Genomic DNA, 15,540 nt, shown 5'->3' with positions numbered 1-15,540 from the left:
ATAGTAGTCTGTTATACTGTCTGGTTCAAATGGTTCCTAACAGATTTTGCTTTTTTTTTTTTTATTGTAAATTCACTGCAGTTCATTAATGTTTAGACTAGAGTGTAATGTATAACAAAATGTGACCATAACTTTAGCTTTAAAGTTAAAAGAAATTTGTTTTACTGCTTTGTTTAAATTAGTGACTTTTATTTTGACACTGACTTTTATTCATTTGTAAATATAATTTTTTAACTAAAATTGCTCGAATGTGGGTTTACATGCGCATTAAAACACTGTTATTTGGCCCAATTATTGTGTTTTTTGGCTTGTTAAAAATGAAAAAATAAAACAAAAAAAGGAAAAATTAAACCAGGTTTTATTGGCTGGTTTACATTAGTGCAACATATAGCATAGCATAGTGTAGAATAGCCTAGTCTAGCCTAGCGTTTCACTGTTGATAGTTGACACGGTGTGCTGTTAGAATGCTTAAAACATTGTAAATGGTCAGCTGGGTTAGCTTTTTGTCACCACCTGCCTTTTTCACAGGTTTTAACTCTTGGCACACACCGTGTGTGTGTTTTTTAGTCAGCCCTCCTGCCTGGTGTTATCTTTCACCCTTTATAGCTTTACTTTCATTGCTAGTCAGTATCGGTTAATATTATGAACCAACTAATATATCAGTGATTCTTTACTCTGTCAGACAGCATGGAACTGTGTGTGTGTGTGTGTTCATGCGCACACAGGGAGACAGTAAGCATGGAGACTTGTCAGTTAGGTGTGAGCTGGTCATGTGAGAGATGAATTCTTGGCTTTGCTAGTCACTGCCTGAGCCCCACAGCACCCTGACAGATGCCAGAAGAGAGAGGGAGAGGAAGAGAGGCTGAAATAAAAAAGAAAGAAAGAAAAGCACTGCCAGAAAGACAGGATACATCCCACCGTCTGCTCGTGTGTTTTGGCGTATTAGTATGGAGCGCAGTGTCTCCCACTCCCACAAGGCTATAGGCTTGGCGCTCAGTGCCCTCCGACTACGCCATAGAGCGCTCAGGCGCAGGTACAGTGTGTGTGTGTGTGTGTGTGTGTGTATGTATGTGTGTGTGTGTGTGGATGTGTTTGTATAAATGTGTGTCTGTGTCTGTGTGTGTGATTGTTTTAGTCATTTAAGAGGATATTACTTGTTGTCAGGCTAAGCGATTGGATTGACAAGCTGAGTTCTTTAGGCTTTAAAGAGGAAGTGGATATTGATTATTGATCAGGGACAATTCATAGACATGATAATGAGACAGCAGATTGACAGTAAGAAACTTCCACATTCCTTCTGTTCTTTATTTTACACTTTATGTGTTCTTCTTAGTTGTGTTGGGTCATTTAAATTGTTTGCGATGTCGGTTAGTTTCTTCATTTAGCATTCAGAAGCTTCATCTTTTGATGATTTTTAGACGTAACACGAATTCTAGAATAACATTCCTAACAGTTTTTATACTGGTAGCTTATATATAAATATTTAGAACAAATAAAATGTGGACAAAATTAAATGTACATAGTGAAAACTGTTCTTTTTTATGTAAACCAAATGATAATACTGAACACATGGCTCTGAAAAGAGAACACTGAAAAGATCATCTATTCATACATATACGTGATCTGTTTGTTATGTCAATGAATCTGACCCTGAAATATTTAGGTAGCATGCCCATGAGTCAGGATTTATGTCTAAACAGTCCTGAGAAAATGTGATATGTGTCACATTGATGCAAAAAATCTGCCAGGTAAAGTAAATGTAACCATAATCTCTTTTCAAATATTTTAAACAGACAGTCATGCAAGTTTTAGTCTTCTTTACTTAGTGTTGTGTATTTTCTCCTGAGGTAGCTGGTACAGCTTGTAGCAGTTAACTTTAGCATGTTTACTGTGTCTCCTCACACACTTTACAACTATCCGACAACACTGGCACACCACCTCATTCCGAATCCACTGTGATTCATGAGTTAAAATAGACCAAACAAGACCAGAGTTACTGTAGAACGCTCAGAATCCACTACCATTTCCACAATACCATGCAAATACAAACGCAGGTGGAACTTGTGCTTGTGAAATGTGTTACTGTTAAAACTGTTAAAATTACTGTTCAGTGTTCAGGCCAGACCCAGGTGTTTTAAGGGAAGGGCATTATGTCGCACTGATAAAAAGTACACTGATGCTGCAGAGATAAGGGAGCAGTTGTGGATTGCAAACTGCCACACACAATAATGGTGATGATTTGTGCTATTTGTGTATGCAAATATGTGTGCGCTTAAACCCTTCATGTACAGTATGTGTTGGGGGAGGGTCTGGGCAAGTTTCCAAATGCATACAGTATTGTTTGTGTGTGTATGTGTTAGATAAAGACAGAGAGAGAGAGAGAGAGAGTAAGAGAGAGAGATAGAGACTGTGTAGAATAAGTGGGTGTCTGTTAAGTTCACTGGCATAGCCGGACACAGACTGGCAGGCCCTTTCCGGATGCAAATTTTATTCAACACTGCACATTGCCTTGTGTGTGTGCGTGTTTTGTGTGTGTGTGTGTGTGTGTGTGTGTCACATGGAGAGCAAGTAGTGCAGTGGAGGGCAGTGAAGTGTGTACAGCTATATCTGTGTCACGCCCAGAGGGGAAGGATAGAAGCAGTCAATTTGGCCCGATTGGGTGAATGGATTGAGCCTTGAGCTCTGCTGTGGGTGCTGTGCTGCTCTTTGACTCGCGAGTGTGTAGGTGGGCGACACTGTGAGAGAGAACATGTGTTTTTATTGAATGAGCAGCTCGACAGTGTGAAGAAAGCCAATGTTAATTCATTGGAATTCACTGTGTGTTACAATGGGTTTCAGAATTGGGCATTGATCTGTATGTATGGGCACGCGTGTGTGTGTGTGTGTGTGTGTGTGTGTGTGTGTGTGTGTGTGTGTGTGTTTGTGTGGGACGGGGCATGGTGACATCAGGCAGCAGACCGAAATATCTGTGAGATTGCCGCACAAACACACACACACACAGAAACGCACATGCTTTCACACTTTGAGGGAGAGTGTGAGTCAGCAGGCGTTCAGTAGAGAGAGAGAGAGACTGAATGTGGGGTAGAGACAGGAGAGAGAACGACAGAATGAATCAGAGACAAAGAGGAGAGAGGTGGAGGAGAGATGACAGCTGTGGCCCGACTATGATTACCTAAGAAGAGTTTTTGTAGCGCAAGGACAACTCTCTTTCAGCAAAGAACATGAACATTTTCCAATTCTAAGAATTTAAGTGATGATTCATAGATGCTATTGATTTGTATTCGTATAAATGCTGTTAGGAACTCCTAAAACTTGAAGGACATTTAGAGGTAATTCAGGTTGAGTTAGATGGTATTCACTATTTCATGCCAGCATACCATCTTAATCATCTGCGGTATTAACGGGGCCATTGAATGGCATGTATGGTCCTATGTTATCTAGCTTCTGTAACATCTCAAACTGCATTATTTTAAAACTGAAAAATGATCAGATACAAAGCTTAATGCAAGTTTAATGCAAAACTATTTACAGGGTTTGTTCGGTCCTAAAAAAAACTGGTAAAATCATAGAATTAGGAAATAGCAATTTCCATGCCTTAAAAAGTTTTTGAAAAAGGTCTCGGAAAGGTTATAAAAATTTGCTCTGCAAATGTTTGTGTTTTTGCTCATCGGCTGTGAAAAGCTGTTTGGTTTTAAAAAATAATTTAATGTTCGGGCAAATCCATCACATCACTTAGCATTAGCTAGCTGGATGCGTAGAATCCAACTTGGACTGGAGTTTCAGTCCAACTATAAATTCACACAGTTTACATGAGAGAAACAGTACAGAGCAAGCTAGCATTTGCTAGCTAACCTCAAGGCTGCTGCTACATGAACTCTAAACCCATCCCCTGTATTTTCACACCAGTAAACAGTGCTGTTCTATCACTAGTGCTTTACTATTGTGATTGTACAACATGTGTGTTCACATTCAAAAACTTTTGACAATACAACAATAAGAATAATGTTCACATACATTTAGACATGTATTTATTGTTCTCCACATGCAGCTTGGGAGTATGTTGGTTAAAATATGGATGAACCCTGTATTTAACTTCATGGAAAGATCAGTAATTATTTGATGGGTTGCATCATGTGTGTTGGAGAAGGGAGTACAGTAGAATCAGCAGTTCAGGGACACTGCAGGAACGTACCAACAAAAATTGCACTGGGAATGATTTATTATTTATCAAACATACTGTAGATCACCACAGTTCACCAATTCAATTCACAGTTTTTCCTAATAATAGAGCATTTATTTATTTGTTTGTTTTGAGTTTTTTTTTTTTTTTTTTTTTTCATTTTATAGATGCATACTTCCTAAATTTACACTCATGCAATGATTTTTGACTTTTGCAGAAGAATTAATCTCTACTATTTAGGGGTGTCCTTTCTCTATACTTTGGAACCTTGCTATGAAGATTTGATTGCAGTCAATCACAAAATCACAACATTCATTTAGAAATTTAGGGAGATTAATAATAAAACTGAGATCATTTTAGAAAAATGTAATTACATTACAATTACATTTTAAAAATGTAAAATATAGGGTTGATATTTTAATCCAAATAATTTGATGATGTATAGCCAGATGTTTATGAACAATATTTCTTTCAATGGTAGGAACGTTAGTGCAGCAAAGCTGCAGTAACTGCCTCTACTCTTCAATGAAGGCTTTCCACTAGACCTTGGAACTGACATTGAATGATTACTTCTGGAAAAGAAACTTTACCCTAACCAACCCAAAGGTATGGGATGGATCTATGTCACACAAGAGAAACCCGTTCACTTGGCACTGAAAATTATAAGATAAGACTAATGTTCATCTTCTTCAGAGCCAGATGCCATTCTAAATTTGCATTTAAAATCCAACAGAAAAAAAGTAATGTATACATATCTGTAATTCAGGTAAATGTGTTTCCAAATAGTAAGAGTATTGATATTTAAATGCAAAACGTTACCATCAACCCACAATTTCCATATATATGCGTCTTTATTTATTTATTTATTTAGTTTCTTTTTACCTTCTGACTGTTGCTTATTATGATATCTCACATGGCATAAAATGCATTTAACAAAACACAAACTTCCCCCCCTTGCAAATTTTGAGTAGGCAGAATATGAATTCTCACATATTTTCACAAGTTTAAATTGTGGGAATGGAATCTTGGAACAGGAGCAGATGCCTTTCCCACCATTTCAGCAAGAAATCAGATTCATCTTTATGCCTTTTCTTGACTGGACATGTCCCATTTTCAGTTGGCTTCAAAGGGAATATTCAGCCAGCTGAATGTGTGCTATTGTCAGCGTATCCTGCTGTATCACAGAAACACACAGAGGAAAATAATGCTGTGTCCATTCTCCCAGCTTTGATACTATTATGGAATCAAAGATAGATTAAAGATATAGATATGTTTCACTTTTGTCACTGCACCGACACTGTACTAATATAAATTGTACTATTGTGCAAACAAAACAGAAAAGAGTTCAACAGAGCACAAAATGTGCAGAGAATATGAATACAAAAAAATAAGCATATATGTCTGTGATAAAGATTATAAACATCTAGATAGACAGACAGATAGATAGTTTGCTAATGTGTACTACTGATTGCTAGGAATAAATGTATACAATGTATTGAGTTTGTATGCATAGTCCATATTAAAAGTTGCAAAAATAGCTTGTTTAGACCACCAACATATTTACATATAATCATCTGTAAACGTTTGTGACACACTTTCATAAGACTGCAGAACCTACTCAATCAGCTAAAATACCTTTACTGAGTCTTGCCACTCCTTCAAGTAAAAGGAGCATTTAAGCCCAGTCTGATATGTCTATGCTACACAATACAGAACAGTCAATTATTTACACACAGCTCTGGATTAATGAATTGTATTAAGATTGTTGTTTTATTCTATACTAATCTATTCTATTCTATAACAACTACGGACAACATTTCTCCCAAATTCCCCCCTAGAATATTGTTTATCATTTAGAGCATTTATTTGCAGAAAATGAGAATGGCTGAAATAACAAAAAAGATGCAGAGCTAGACAAGTTCATATTCATAAAGATGTAAGAGTTTAGAAATCAATATTTGGTGGAATAACCCTGGTTTTTAATCACATGCATCTTGGCATGATAACTTTATGCCACTCCTGGTGCAAAAATTCAAGCAGTTCAGTTTGGTTTGATGGCTTGTGATCATCCATCTTCCTCTTGAGTATATTCAAGAGGTTTTTAACTCATAATTTTTAAGAGGTCTCTTATTTTTCCCAGAGCTCTATATAAATATAATATTTCACAAATCCTAAGTTTAGTTCTAGGTGAGTGCTTTCAAATGGTCTTGTAAGTGAGTTATAGCAATAAATGAAATATCACAAAAAAATGATAAGGGCACAAACTGTGAGTCATGCAGTAGTCTGGTCACAATATTTAATTTTATTTGGGTTGTCGCAGATAGAAATGCAATAAACAATGTTATTGTTATTTTGTTTTATTTTTTGTTTTATTTTTTATATGTTATTGTTTTATTTGTATGTTTGTTCACATATATAACAGTGAACAGTATTTTATTCAGTCATGCTTCAATAACTGTGACTCCGTACTCACAGTGTGGACTAAAGTAGGTGAAAAAATAAGTATATAATTTTCAAACTAATTATAATAAATTATTAATTCAAATGTTGTCTTTAAAAAGTGTACAATTACTTGTTTATGCTATTCTTTATCATTATTTCAATGGCATTTAATAGTCTTAAAATTACAAAAAAAAAAATCCTATCGTGACAGGCCTACATACTAATGTAATTATACCTTTTAACCAACATTGAACTTGTAATTATTTAGAATATTCAGATTTTGGACTTGAAATAATAAAGTATATTTAAATACCATGCATAATATTACCATTTTTTTAACATATTGGTTTATTTATTTTAATGGACTCTCCTTACTAAGAAAACTATAATGGCTATATTGAGGTTAGCTAAAATTATTGAGGCCACATCCATTGAATGGTAAATTGATAATAATCATGACAGGCCTAAGATGTGGACTCATGTAGGTATCTTATCGACCATAAATATATACAGTATATTAGTACATGTGTTCCATATGGCTAAAGACTATAAGATGACCTAGCTATTGAAGTACACACATACATACACACCCCAGTTTTCTCTAGTTCTTGTCCTGGTTTTGCTAACATAAGCTATCCTGTGCTTTTCTGGAGCTGTTCCTATTTTTAAAAGGCAAGTCAGTCTCTCGCTCTCTCTTTCTCTCCCATGAATAGCACCACACACAGCAGGTGAGATTGAGCCACATTATGACCCATTAAAACCACCTGACTGCTGTAAAAGGCAAGAACCAGTACATGTTTTAAAGTAAAAACATCACTGATTGACAATTTATTGATTTTTTCCTCTTTTACACAATCAGAGACTCTGGTCTTGCCTTTCCCTCCTTCTTTTCACTCCTCTCCTCTGGCTCTTCCCTTTTTCTTTTCATTTTGTGATGCTGCGTCAGCAGTAATGATTATCATTTGAATCACAGACGCTGAGGGCCTGTGCATGTAGAGACTTGGCACGGGGCGTGAGTGTGGCGATGCATGTACAGACTGTCCAGGCAGGGCAGGGCTGTTAGAATTTAACGCTAGGTTTCTGAATGTCTTTGAAGGGTGTGAATAGAGGTCTGCAATTGTGGCTGTGTGTGTGTGTGTGTGTGTGTGTGTGTTGCCCTTGCAAAGGTGTGTGGTGGGTATGTGCTGCCCTTTTTCAGAATATGTCTGTCTTGTTATGTGGAGCTGCCTGTGGACACACACGTGCACACACACATGCCTATAACATTCATATCCGAACAGGTTAGCTTCACCTAAAGCCAACCTGAGGCAGGATCTCAGTGTGTCTTGCACGCTATCTCTTACACGCATGCATGTTGCCTGCTCATAACTGTTTCTTGCTGAGGCTTTACTGGAAGATTGATTTGAGCTGATAGGTTCTTATCTCAACTGAAATTGAATATATTTACTGATTTTTCTGATAAAATCCTTTCAGTTTTTCTATCTGAACTTAGGACCTCCCTCATTTCCTGATTACGATTGATCTTGACCGTTTGCAAACAACTTAACTTGTTGTACAACAGGTTTGCAAGGGTTTTTCCCTAATTCAATATTTTTTATATTGTTCATGCTATTTTTAATGTGACCTGTATCTCACATAAAATGCTGCACATTCGCAAAAGAGCAGTCCTCCAACATTAGAGAAATTTTTAATCAGATTTAGTGTCTGATGTCTTGCTGTAAAAAGAGATACACCTTATTCGGTCACGATTACTTATTTCTTTAAACATCCTAAACAATCTAGTTTAAACAGGGCCTCAAACCAAATATTTATCAGAACTGTAAGTTCGCTTTTAGGCAACTGAAAATCTTCCTTACTGCCGTCTTTCCAAGTTAATTGGGTGCTTATTTATAGGCTTTTTATGCAATAGGTTCTAAATGCAAGCATAATGTTTTCCATGTTTTTATACAAATAATTATAATTCATACACTTTAAAGTCATTCATCTTTATAGTAATTATTTGCCAGAAGATTTTTTTTTTTTCTCGTCAATTTAGTCTACAGTTATTTCTGCCATTGCCCTCCATTGCTTTAAAATGATAAAAAAAAACAGTTGACTGTGGGATTTAATGTTAAATGTCCAGAAGATGTTTAAATGTGGAAAGTACAGATATTTATTGAGTAATTATGTGATCTGTTGTGTTTGGGCACTTTTGGAGACACAGACCAGGTTGACAAATTATGATTAGTCGCCACTGAAATTTGGAGACAACTATTTTTTTAATGAATGACAATATCAGTTAATCATAAACCCTATATAATATTTCAGCTTCTTGCCAACACACAGCCCTATTACTGCTGTATGTCAATGAGTGGATGCTCTCTAACATAATAATGTCTGCAATCAGAAGTGTGTGTGTGTGTGTGTGTGTGGTCGTGGGATAGAATGTTGGCCTCACATTCTGAAATGTGAGGAATGGTAGGAGAATTATAGTGATTATTTTGTTATGACTCCCCTGACAAAGACTGTGTGTAAATGTGTGTATGTGAGTGTGTGTGTGTGTGAGTATTGGTGTGTGTATTTTCAGTTGTTTACTTGGTTATCCTGGATACAGTCTGCACAGACATGATACACACACTCGTCTTTTGTGTGCGGCTTATGAAACACAGTTATTTTTCTGAGCTGCCTCATGCAGAGACTGCGTAGCCCTGCTGTAAAACCGGGTGCTGAAGAGATGGACACTGAAGCACATACCTCTCCAGGCGCTCTCTCTCGCTCTCTCTCTAACGGGACTCCTTTAGTAAACATGCAGTCCCGTGTGAGTCTGTGTGTGGGTCTGTGGGTCTGTGTGTGTGTGGGTCTGTGTGTGAGTGTGTGTTTTCTGAAACTGCTGGAATGCCCGTTGCCTGTGTGACTGTGGTTCTTTGTGTTTGGTTCTGGGAAAATTAACCCTACACCAGCCGGATTCTCCTCGCTAGTTTCTATGGCAACCCAGTGGTAGGCATTATCTCATTCTGTTTGACCGCAAATGTCTCACTGATCACTTGCAGTGTGTGCGTGTGTGTTCTTGTCCCGGTTGTGTTCCGTCTTAATAGTTCTGTTCTTCTCGTCTTACATCAGGTGTCACAGTGGTGTGAGATATATCGGTTTCGTTATTTTGTTAGGGTTGATGTGGTCTGATGTGTTGTGATGTGCTGAATCAATGGGATTGTGGAACTCTTGCATAAAAGCCTTTTTTATATTACAGTCAAAGCTTCTGGTTCCTTATGCCATTTTGTGTTAATTGCTGTGTGGAACTGTCATTGTGGATGTAAGAAAATACTACATATTAAGGGTGTGTCACGATTCTCTAAATTCTCAATTCGATTACGATTCGTTTCAGCAGAGAGGCCTATGCCAGTTTTAGATTAGTCTATGGTCAGTCATTTGATTAATCAAATTTACAATATCTTATTTCAAAAGGTGGGCTTGATATGAGTGATGCAAAGTGATACAAGTGATCTTTAATACACCACATTAGGCACTAATGGTCAAATTTAAATAATGTGATGTAATGCCATCTAGTGGCTTTTTTTTTTTTTACTTCGAGGCTCGAGACCGTGACATAATTTCGATGGATTTCAATGAAATATCGAAATCGTGACACCCCTACAATACTGTATTAATTCTCAAAATCATTGTACTTTGTATTAAACATGCAAAGATTAGGCACAGAAAGTGATTTATAGCAATGCTGTCCTCTGTTTTTAGGTCCCTCTAGCCAGGTTTCTGTACAAAGATTTCACAAATGTTATGCACGGTGATTTAGATTTTTCTAGTCATATTTCCCAGTGATTACAGTGATTAGGAACCAGGAACATCAAAACAAGCAGACGCATGAAGATGAATAATTTTAACAGCTATATAGAATATTTTATGCTGAACAGGATGATCAGTGGCCCACCTAATAAGGGCTAAATTCTCGAAGCATCTACTATACATCTAGAAGCACAAACACTGTTGAAAACACTGTTTGAACATTGTTTGAAAAGCTGTGGGTCATTATCGCACCATACATAGGGACAGTCGTTTTCTGTTAAAAACTGAAAAGAGAATTGCCATTGCTTTTTACAAGCTAGACACTTATTTGGAGAAAGGGGTAGTGGGGAATTGTCAATAAATAAAATTTCAACACATTACGATATATTATATTTTAAAAGCTTTTCCGTGACTGTGACTTTTTTGGGGGGGAATATTTTTAGCAGTACCACCTTATCCTTGCATAAAAGTATTTTTGCATCTTTCCATTTGAGTTTTTAGTTTCAAAATTTGCTGTATCTCAGTGGATGGAAATCCATATACTCTTCTGATTACATAAAAAATACTTTTCTTTAGCCAAAGTACCTATTCTTTTATACATATGATGCTAATGGTTTTTGGTACTATTGTAGGTTTATGATACTGTTCTAGAAAAATCACAATATATGGCTTTACTTACAGTATCAGTGTGTCAGTATGCCAGTACACAACTCCAACATGTATACCCCATTTGTGGTCATGAGTTTATGGTCCTGTGTTAACATATTTTTGTCATATCAAAAGTCTAATTGATAAATATGCATCCATCTTTTTACTTTGTGAGGCCAGAACATTCGGAATTAAGTCTCATTACGAAAACATTAGGAGAAGCAAGACCAGCAATTTTTCTTTCATACAAACCTCAGTTATCCATCTGGTACTCATAAAACATCTGTGCATAAACTAATTGATCAACTGATCTGTAATAACAGTATGAACATGTTCCCAGCACTGAGCTCTATTTGTATCACTACCAGCGTGGCTTATTTGTCCAGTCATAACGGCACCAGTTGAAGGTTTCAGTGATAAATGGTTTGTTCCTTCCCCTCACTGCCATTTCTCTCTCTCTCTCTCTCTCTCTCTCTCTCTCGTTCTTTCTCTCTGTGCAGGCCAGAGACGCAGCAGAAAGTCCCATCCGTTCCCCCTCCACCTCCCCCTCCACCCCCTCCACCAGAACCAGTTGTACCCCCAGAGCCAGAGGAGGAGATTCTGGGCTCTGACGATGAGGAGCAGGAGGACCCTGCAGACTACTGCAAAGGTACCAGCTTCCTGTCTCGCTCTTTCTTCCGTTTGTGGTGTTATATAACTCTTTTGTGCAGGTTTTGCTTTCTGTTTATTGTTTTATTCAGTAAGGTTATCAGACTGACTAGTAAGGAGAGGTGTATCTGTATTGGTACTGCTTCAGTCTTCAATGGTTCAAATCTTTTCAGTAACTGTGAACTTGGTTGGTAGGTATGTCAGATACATACAAATACAGAAACATAGATACATAGATGCTGAACAAATAAAGATTAAACTAAATGTGTCACAAACCAATTGGGCAGTCGTATTTAAAGATGCTGCAAATAAAAATGGAGAGCTATTGATATTGATATTGATATTTGAAGTCAACAGCAAAAAAATGCACTCTTCTCCTCAGTTAAAGCTGCAGACATGCAGATCAGTTGTAATTATCTGTCACAAAAATCCACAAACGGGACAAAACAATACTGATCTATTTCTGTGGAACAGCAAAAATAAGTCTAAATATGTTACTAGCCTATCACACAGGAATAGAGCAACATCCTGTTGCTAATTGGCTGGAAAACTTTGTTTGTTTTTTGTTTACAGAGCCAAGGCTGAGTTTGAACAACAAGGAATTCCAGCTCGCAAACTGAGAGCTAACGAACAGTGACAAAATATTTGCAAATTTGTTTTAACAGAAAATGTGTTTAAAATCATACACAGCACCTTTAACATTTGTATTCAGTAGAAATATATATCAGTTTACCTCAGAATTTGTATATATGTGGTGTCTGACGAATGGAATGAAACAGATAACAGCTAACCAGCTAAGTAATGTCTGACTCCTTCTGTACATAGTGATGATCTATAGGAGATAACTCATACCTTCATCTTGGTATTGGTGTTTGCAGTTGACTTTTGATTGCATGAAGCGTGTGCTAAGAACACGTGCAGACTTTATTTTCTTTCAGAAGATCATTGTGCCATTGTCTCTTATATTTACCCTTTGCATAATACACAGCAATGTAATTGCAATAAATGTTGCAAATTATAGATAAGAACCTGATAAGTTTATAAATTATGATTTACCTAACCTTAACCTCTCAGTTTTTTCATTGATTTAGATCATAGCATACAGCATTCAGTAGATAACTGTTATATACTAATTTAGATAGATGCCCCAGTTTCTACATTTTAAAACACTCATAGATTAACAAAATAATATTCATAATCATGCATGTTAGACAGTTACTTAATAGTCAGTTCTTGTTGTGGACATGTTGAATTTTGGGAGAAATGACAATGGCTACATTGTTCAAGATGTAATGATCAGATGACTCAGGTGAGTCAGAGCATCACCAGATCTGCACAGCTTATGGGATGCACCTGCGCTACATTGTTAAGTAACTATTGACAGTGATCTCAGGAGGGACAAATCAGAATTAGTAGATGGGCTACTTTGGTACAATATCTCATTTTTAAAGCTGTTTATGTCAAGGCTGAACAACTTAAGAATGAGCAGTTGACTGTGCACATATTAAGGTACACATTAGCTATTTACCTGTAAGATGCACTGGATCAATGGCAGATCCTCCTCACAAAAGTATCCAGTGCTCACATCTTGCTGCCAGACTCCACAGAATACTTTCATTTATCTTGTAAAGTGAGCTGTTTTGGTGGCATTCAGATGACCATCTGTATGTTTTGGGTCAGGTGGTGTATATACTTCAGTGTTTCTCATCCCTGGACCTGAAAGCTCACTACCCTGCACATTTTAGTGCTTTCCGGCTTTCACAGTTTTAACACGTGTGATGGGAGCATGGTAAATAGTGCAGGGCAGTGGACCTCCAGAATTGAGAAATACTGATGTACATGACCAACACCAGGTCCTGGCATCAGGCCATGATTGCTGTATCAGTGCATCCCAAGTTTTCTCCTTCTTTCCATTTCTCTTTGAAAACAACCTTGAGGTCTGCAGCCAAAACTATGAAGCTGTCTGCTGGTGCAACATTAATGACAAAGCGATTTAGGAGGGAGGGAGAGGTGGAAGAAAGCAGGAGGGAGGATGAAACAGAGAAAAAGCAAGAGATATTTTGTTTTTTTGGTGTTACCGGCCAGCAGCTTTTAATATTTATACATACACTGACATTGTACTACCACTGCTTGCAACTTTAGCTCTCTGTCCATATAAATTGTTAGATTTCTGTGTCATTAGCGTTCTCCGTAACATTTCATTTTACATTCACATGTCATGCTTTTTTACTACTGTAATACTATATGAAGTAGCAATTTTTTGTAGTAGGGTAGCAGTAAAGCATTACTTACACATATAGGATACACTCAATAGTTAAAACAGTGACCAACTAATCACGCTACTTATATTCCATTAACATTTTTTTTTTTTTTGCTTTTTTTAACAAAAAATGTAAAATCGCATTAAAGTTTTTTTTTTTTTTTTTTTTTTTTTTTTTTTTTTTTTTACAAAACATTGCTAGTCTGGCACAACTGAAATGTTTTTGTCTTTTGTGATTTTTTTTGCCAATATATGAACCATAAGTATCAAGACATTTCTGCCATATCATCTAGACTTACAGATACTTGCATATAGAAATGCTGAATGCTTTAGTCAAATGGACTCATATAATTTCTTTTATCTGTCTTTGTTTTCTGCAGGAGGGTACCATCCAGTAAAGATCGGGGACTTATTTAATGGGAGATACCATGTAATTCGAAAGCTGGGCTGGGGCCACTTCTCTACCGTCTGGCTATGTTGGGATATCCAGTGAGTCGCTATGGCAACTGCACTCAAAAAAAAAAAAAATAGACCCTGGCACACTTTCATATGTGTGCACACATACATCACATGCACGCACGCACACACGCATGCACATGTGCCTAATCTGTCTGTGTAACAAACCTGCACTCTCAACCAACAGGTTGGTATATAGCAGTATCAGTATCTTAGTGTCACGTTTCGGTTCCCGTATCTGTTTGTAGATCTGTTTCTCTCTCAGTTAGGCTAAAGGCTCATATTGCAGCCTGGAAACTCACACTCAGCACAGCAGATCTGGAAGTCACCTCACCAGCATCTGTCCCTCTGTTCACCTGGGAGGCGCACATAACCTATAGCCACACAGAAACGTTCACAAACACAGGCCACACACTCACACAACAGCACGAGCTAAAAACTAAAGTCAAAGGCAGCACTGAATTACAAGTTCAAACCACAGATGTCAAATAACACCATTGTTTGTCACACTATACACTTAGGTGTTTTCACACCTAAAAGCTGTTGTGCTGAATTATTTTGCAAGTGCACATACATCACACATTAAAATGAATACAAGAGATTACCCTCAGGTTTCCTACACTTTTATTTCAGTTTATACATACAGCTAAGTACAGCTTTCACAAGCATAAACTTTTGCTCTGAGGTTTCTTTTTCTAATGATTAATAGGTGACAACAGTCTGAACCTAAAAAAGCTTTGACACCTCAAATGAACCTAACCATGGTTTAGTTGGTCCGAACTTAGACTGTCTCAGACTGGTTTGACCTAGGCAAGTCACAATAACTATATGTAATTTAAATACGATTTATTATCTAAGAAATAATTGTGATAAACAATATTATAGTGAATTCATGACTATTTTGTGCCACTTAACTAAAAGTAATTAAGCCATAATACACAAGAGGGAGTGCTATAGGGAGTGCTTGGCCTGCGGCCTCGTACCTACGACCGCAGCACAGCAGTGCCAATATTACATGTTATAGCACAAACCTTGAGTGTATTATTGCGATTATACTACAGTTCTATTATCGCTGTTATAAAAATATTTTGAGTTAAAAAGGAGGAGACAATACGACCTGTTTGGTTAT

General features: G+C 37.1%; 1 protein-coding gene across 2 annotated transcripts in view; it reads left to right on the top strand.

Annotated features, from left to right (window-relative positions):
• Positions 1-15,540, top strand: part of srpk2 (SRSF protein kinase 2) — a 78,319-nt gene that overhangs the window by 37,823 nt on the left and 24,956 nt on the right. For both annotated transcript variants that reach the window (XM_022672320.2, XM_049474535.1), the window contains 2 exons: positions 11,548-11,696; positions 14,336-14,444. In XM_022672320.2, the coding sequence (XP_022528041.2) occupies positions 11,548-11,696; positions 14,336-14,444 (258 nt within the window). The remainder of the gene's footprint in view (positions 1-11,547; positions 11,697-14,335; positions 14,445-15,540) is intronic.

Source organism: Astyanax mexicanus, chromosome 2, assembly GCF_023375975.1.
Source record: "Astyanax mexicanus isolate ESR-SI-001 chromosome 2, AstMex3_surface, whole genome shotgun sequence".
Classification (NCBI taxonomy): Eukaryota; Metazoa; Chordata; class Actinopteri; order Characiformes; family Acestrorhamphidae; genus Astyanax; species Astyanax mexicanus.
This window is presented reverse-complemented; position numbering and strand designations above follow the sequence as displayed.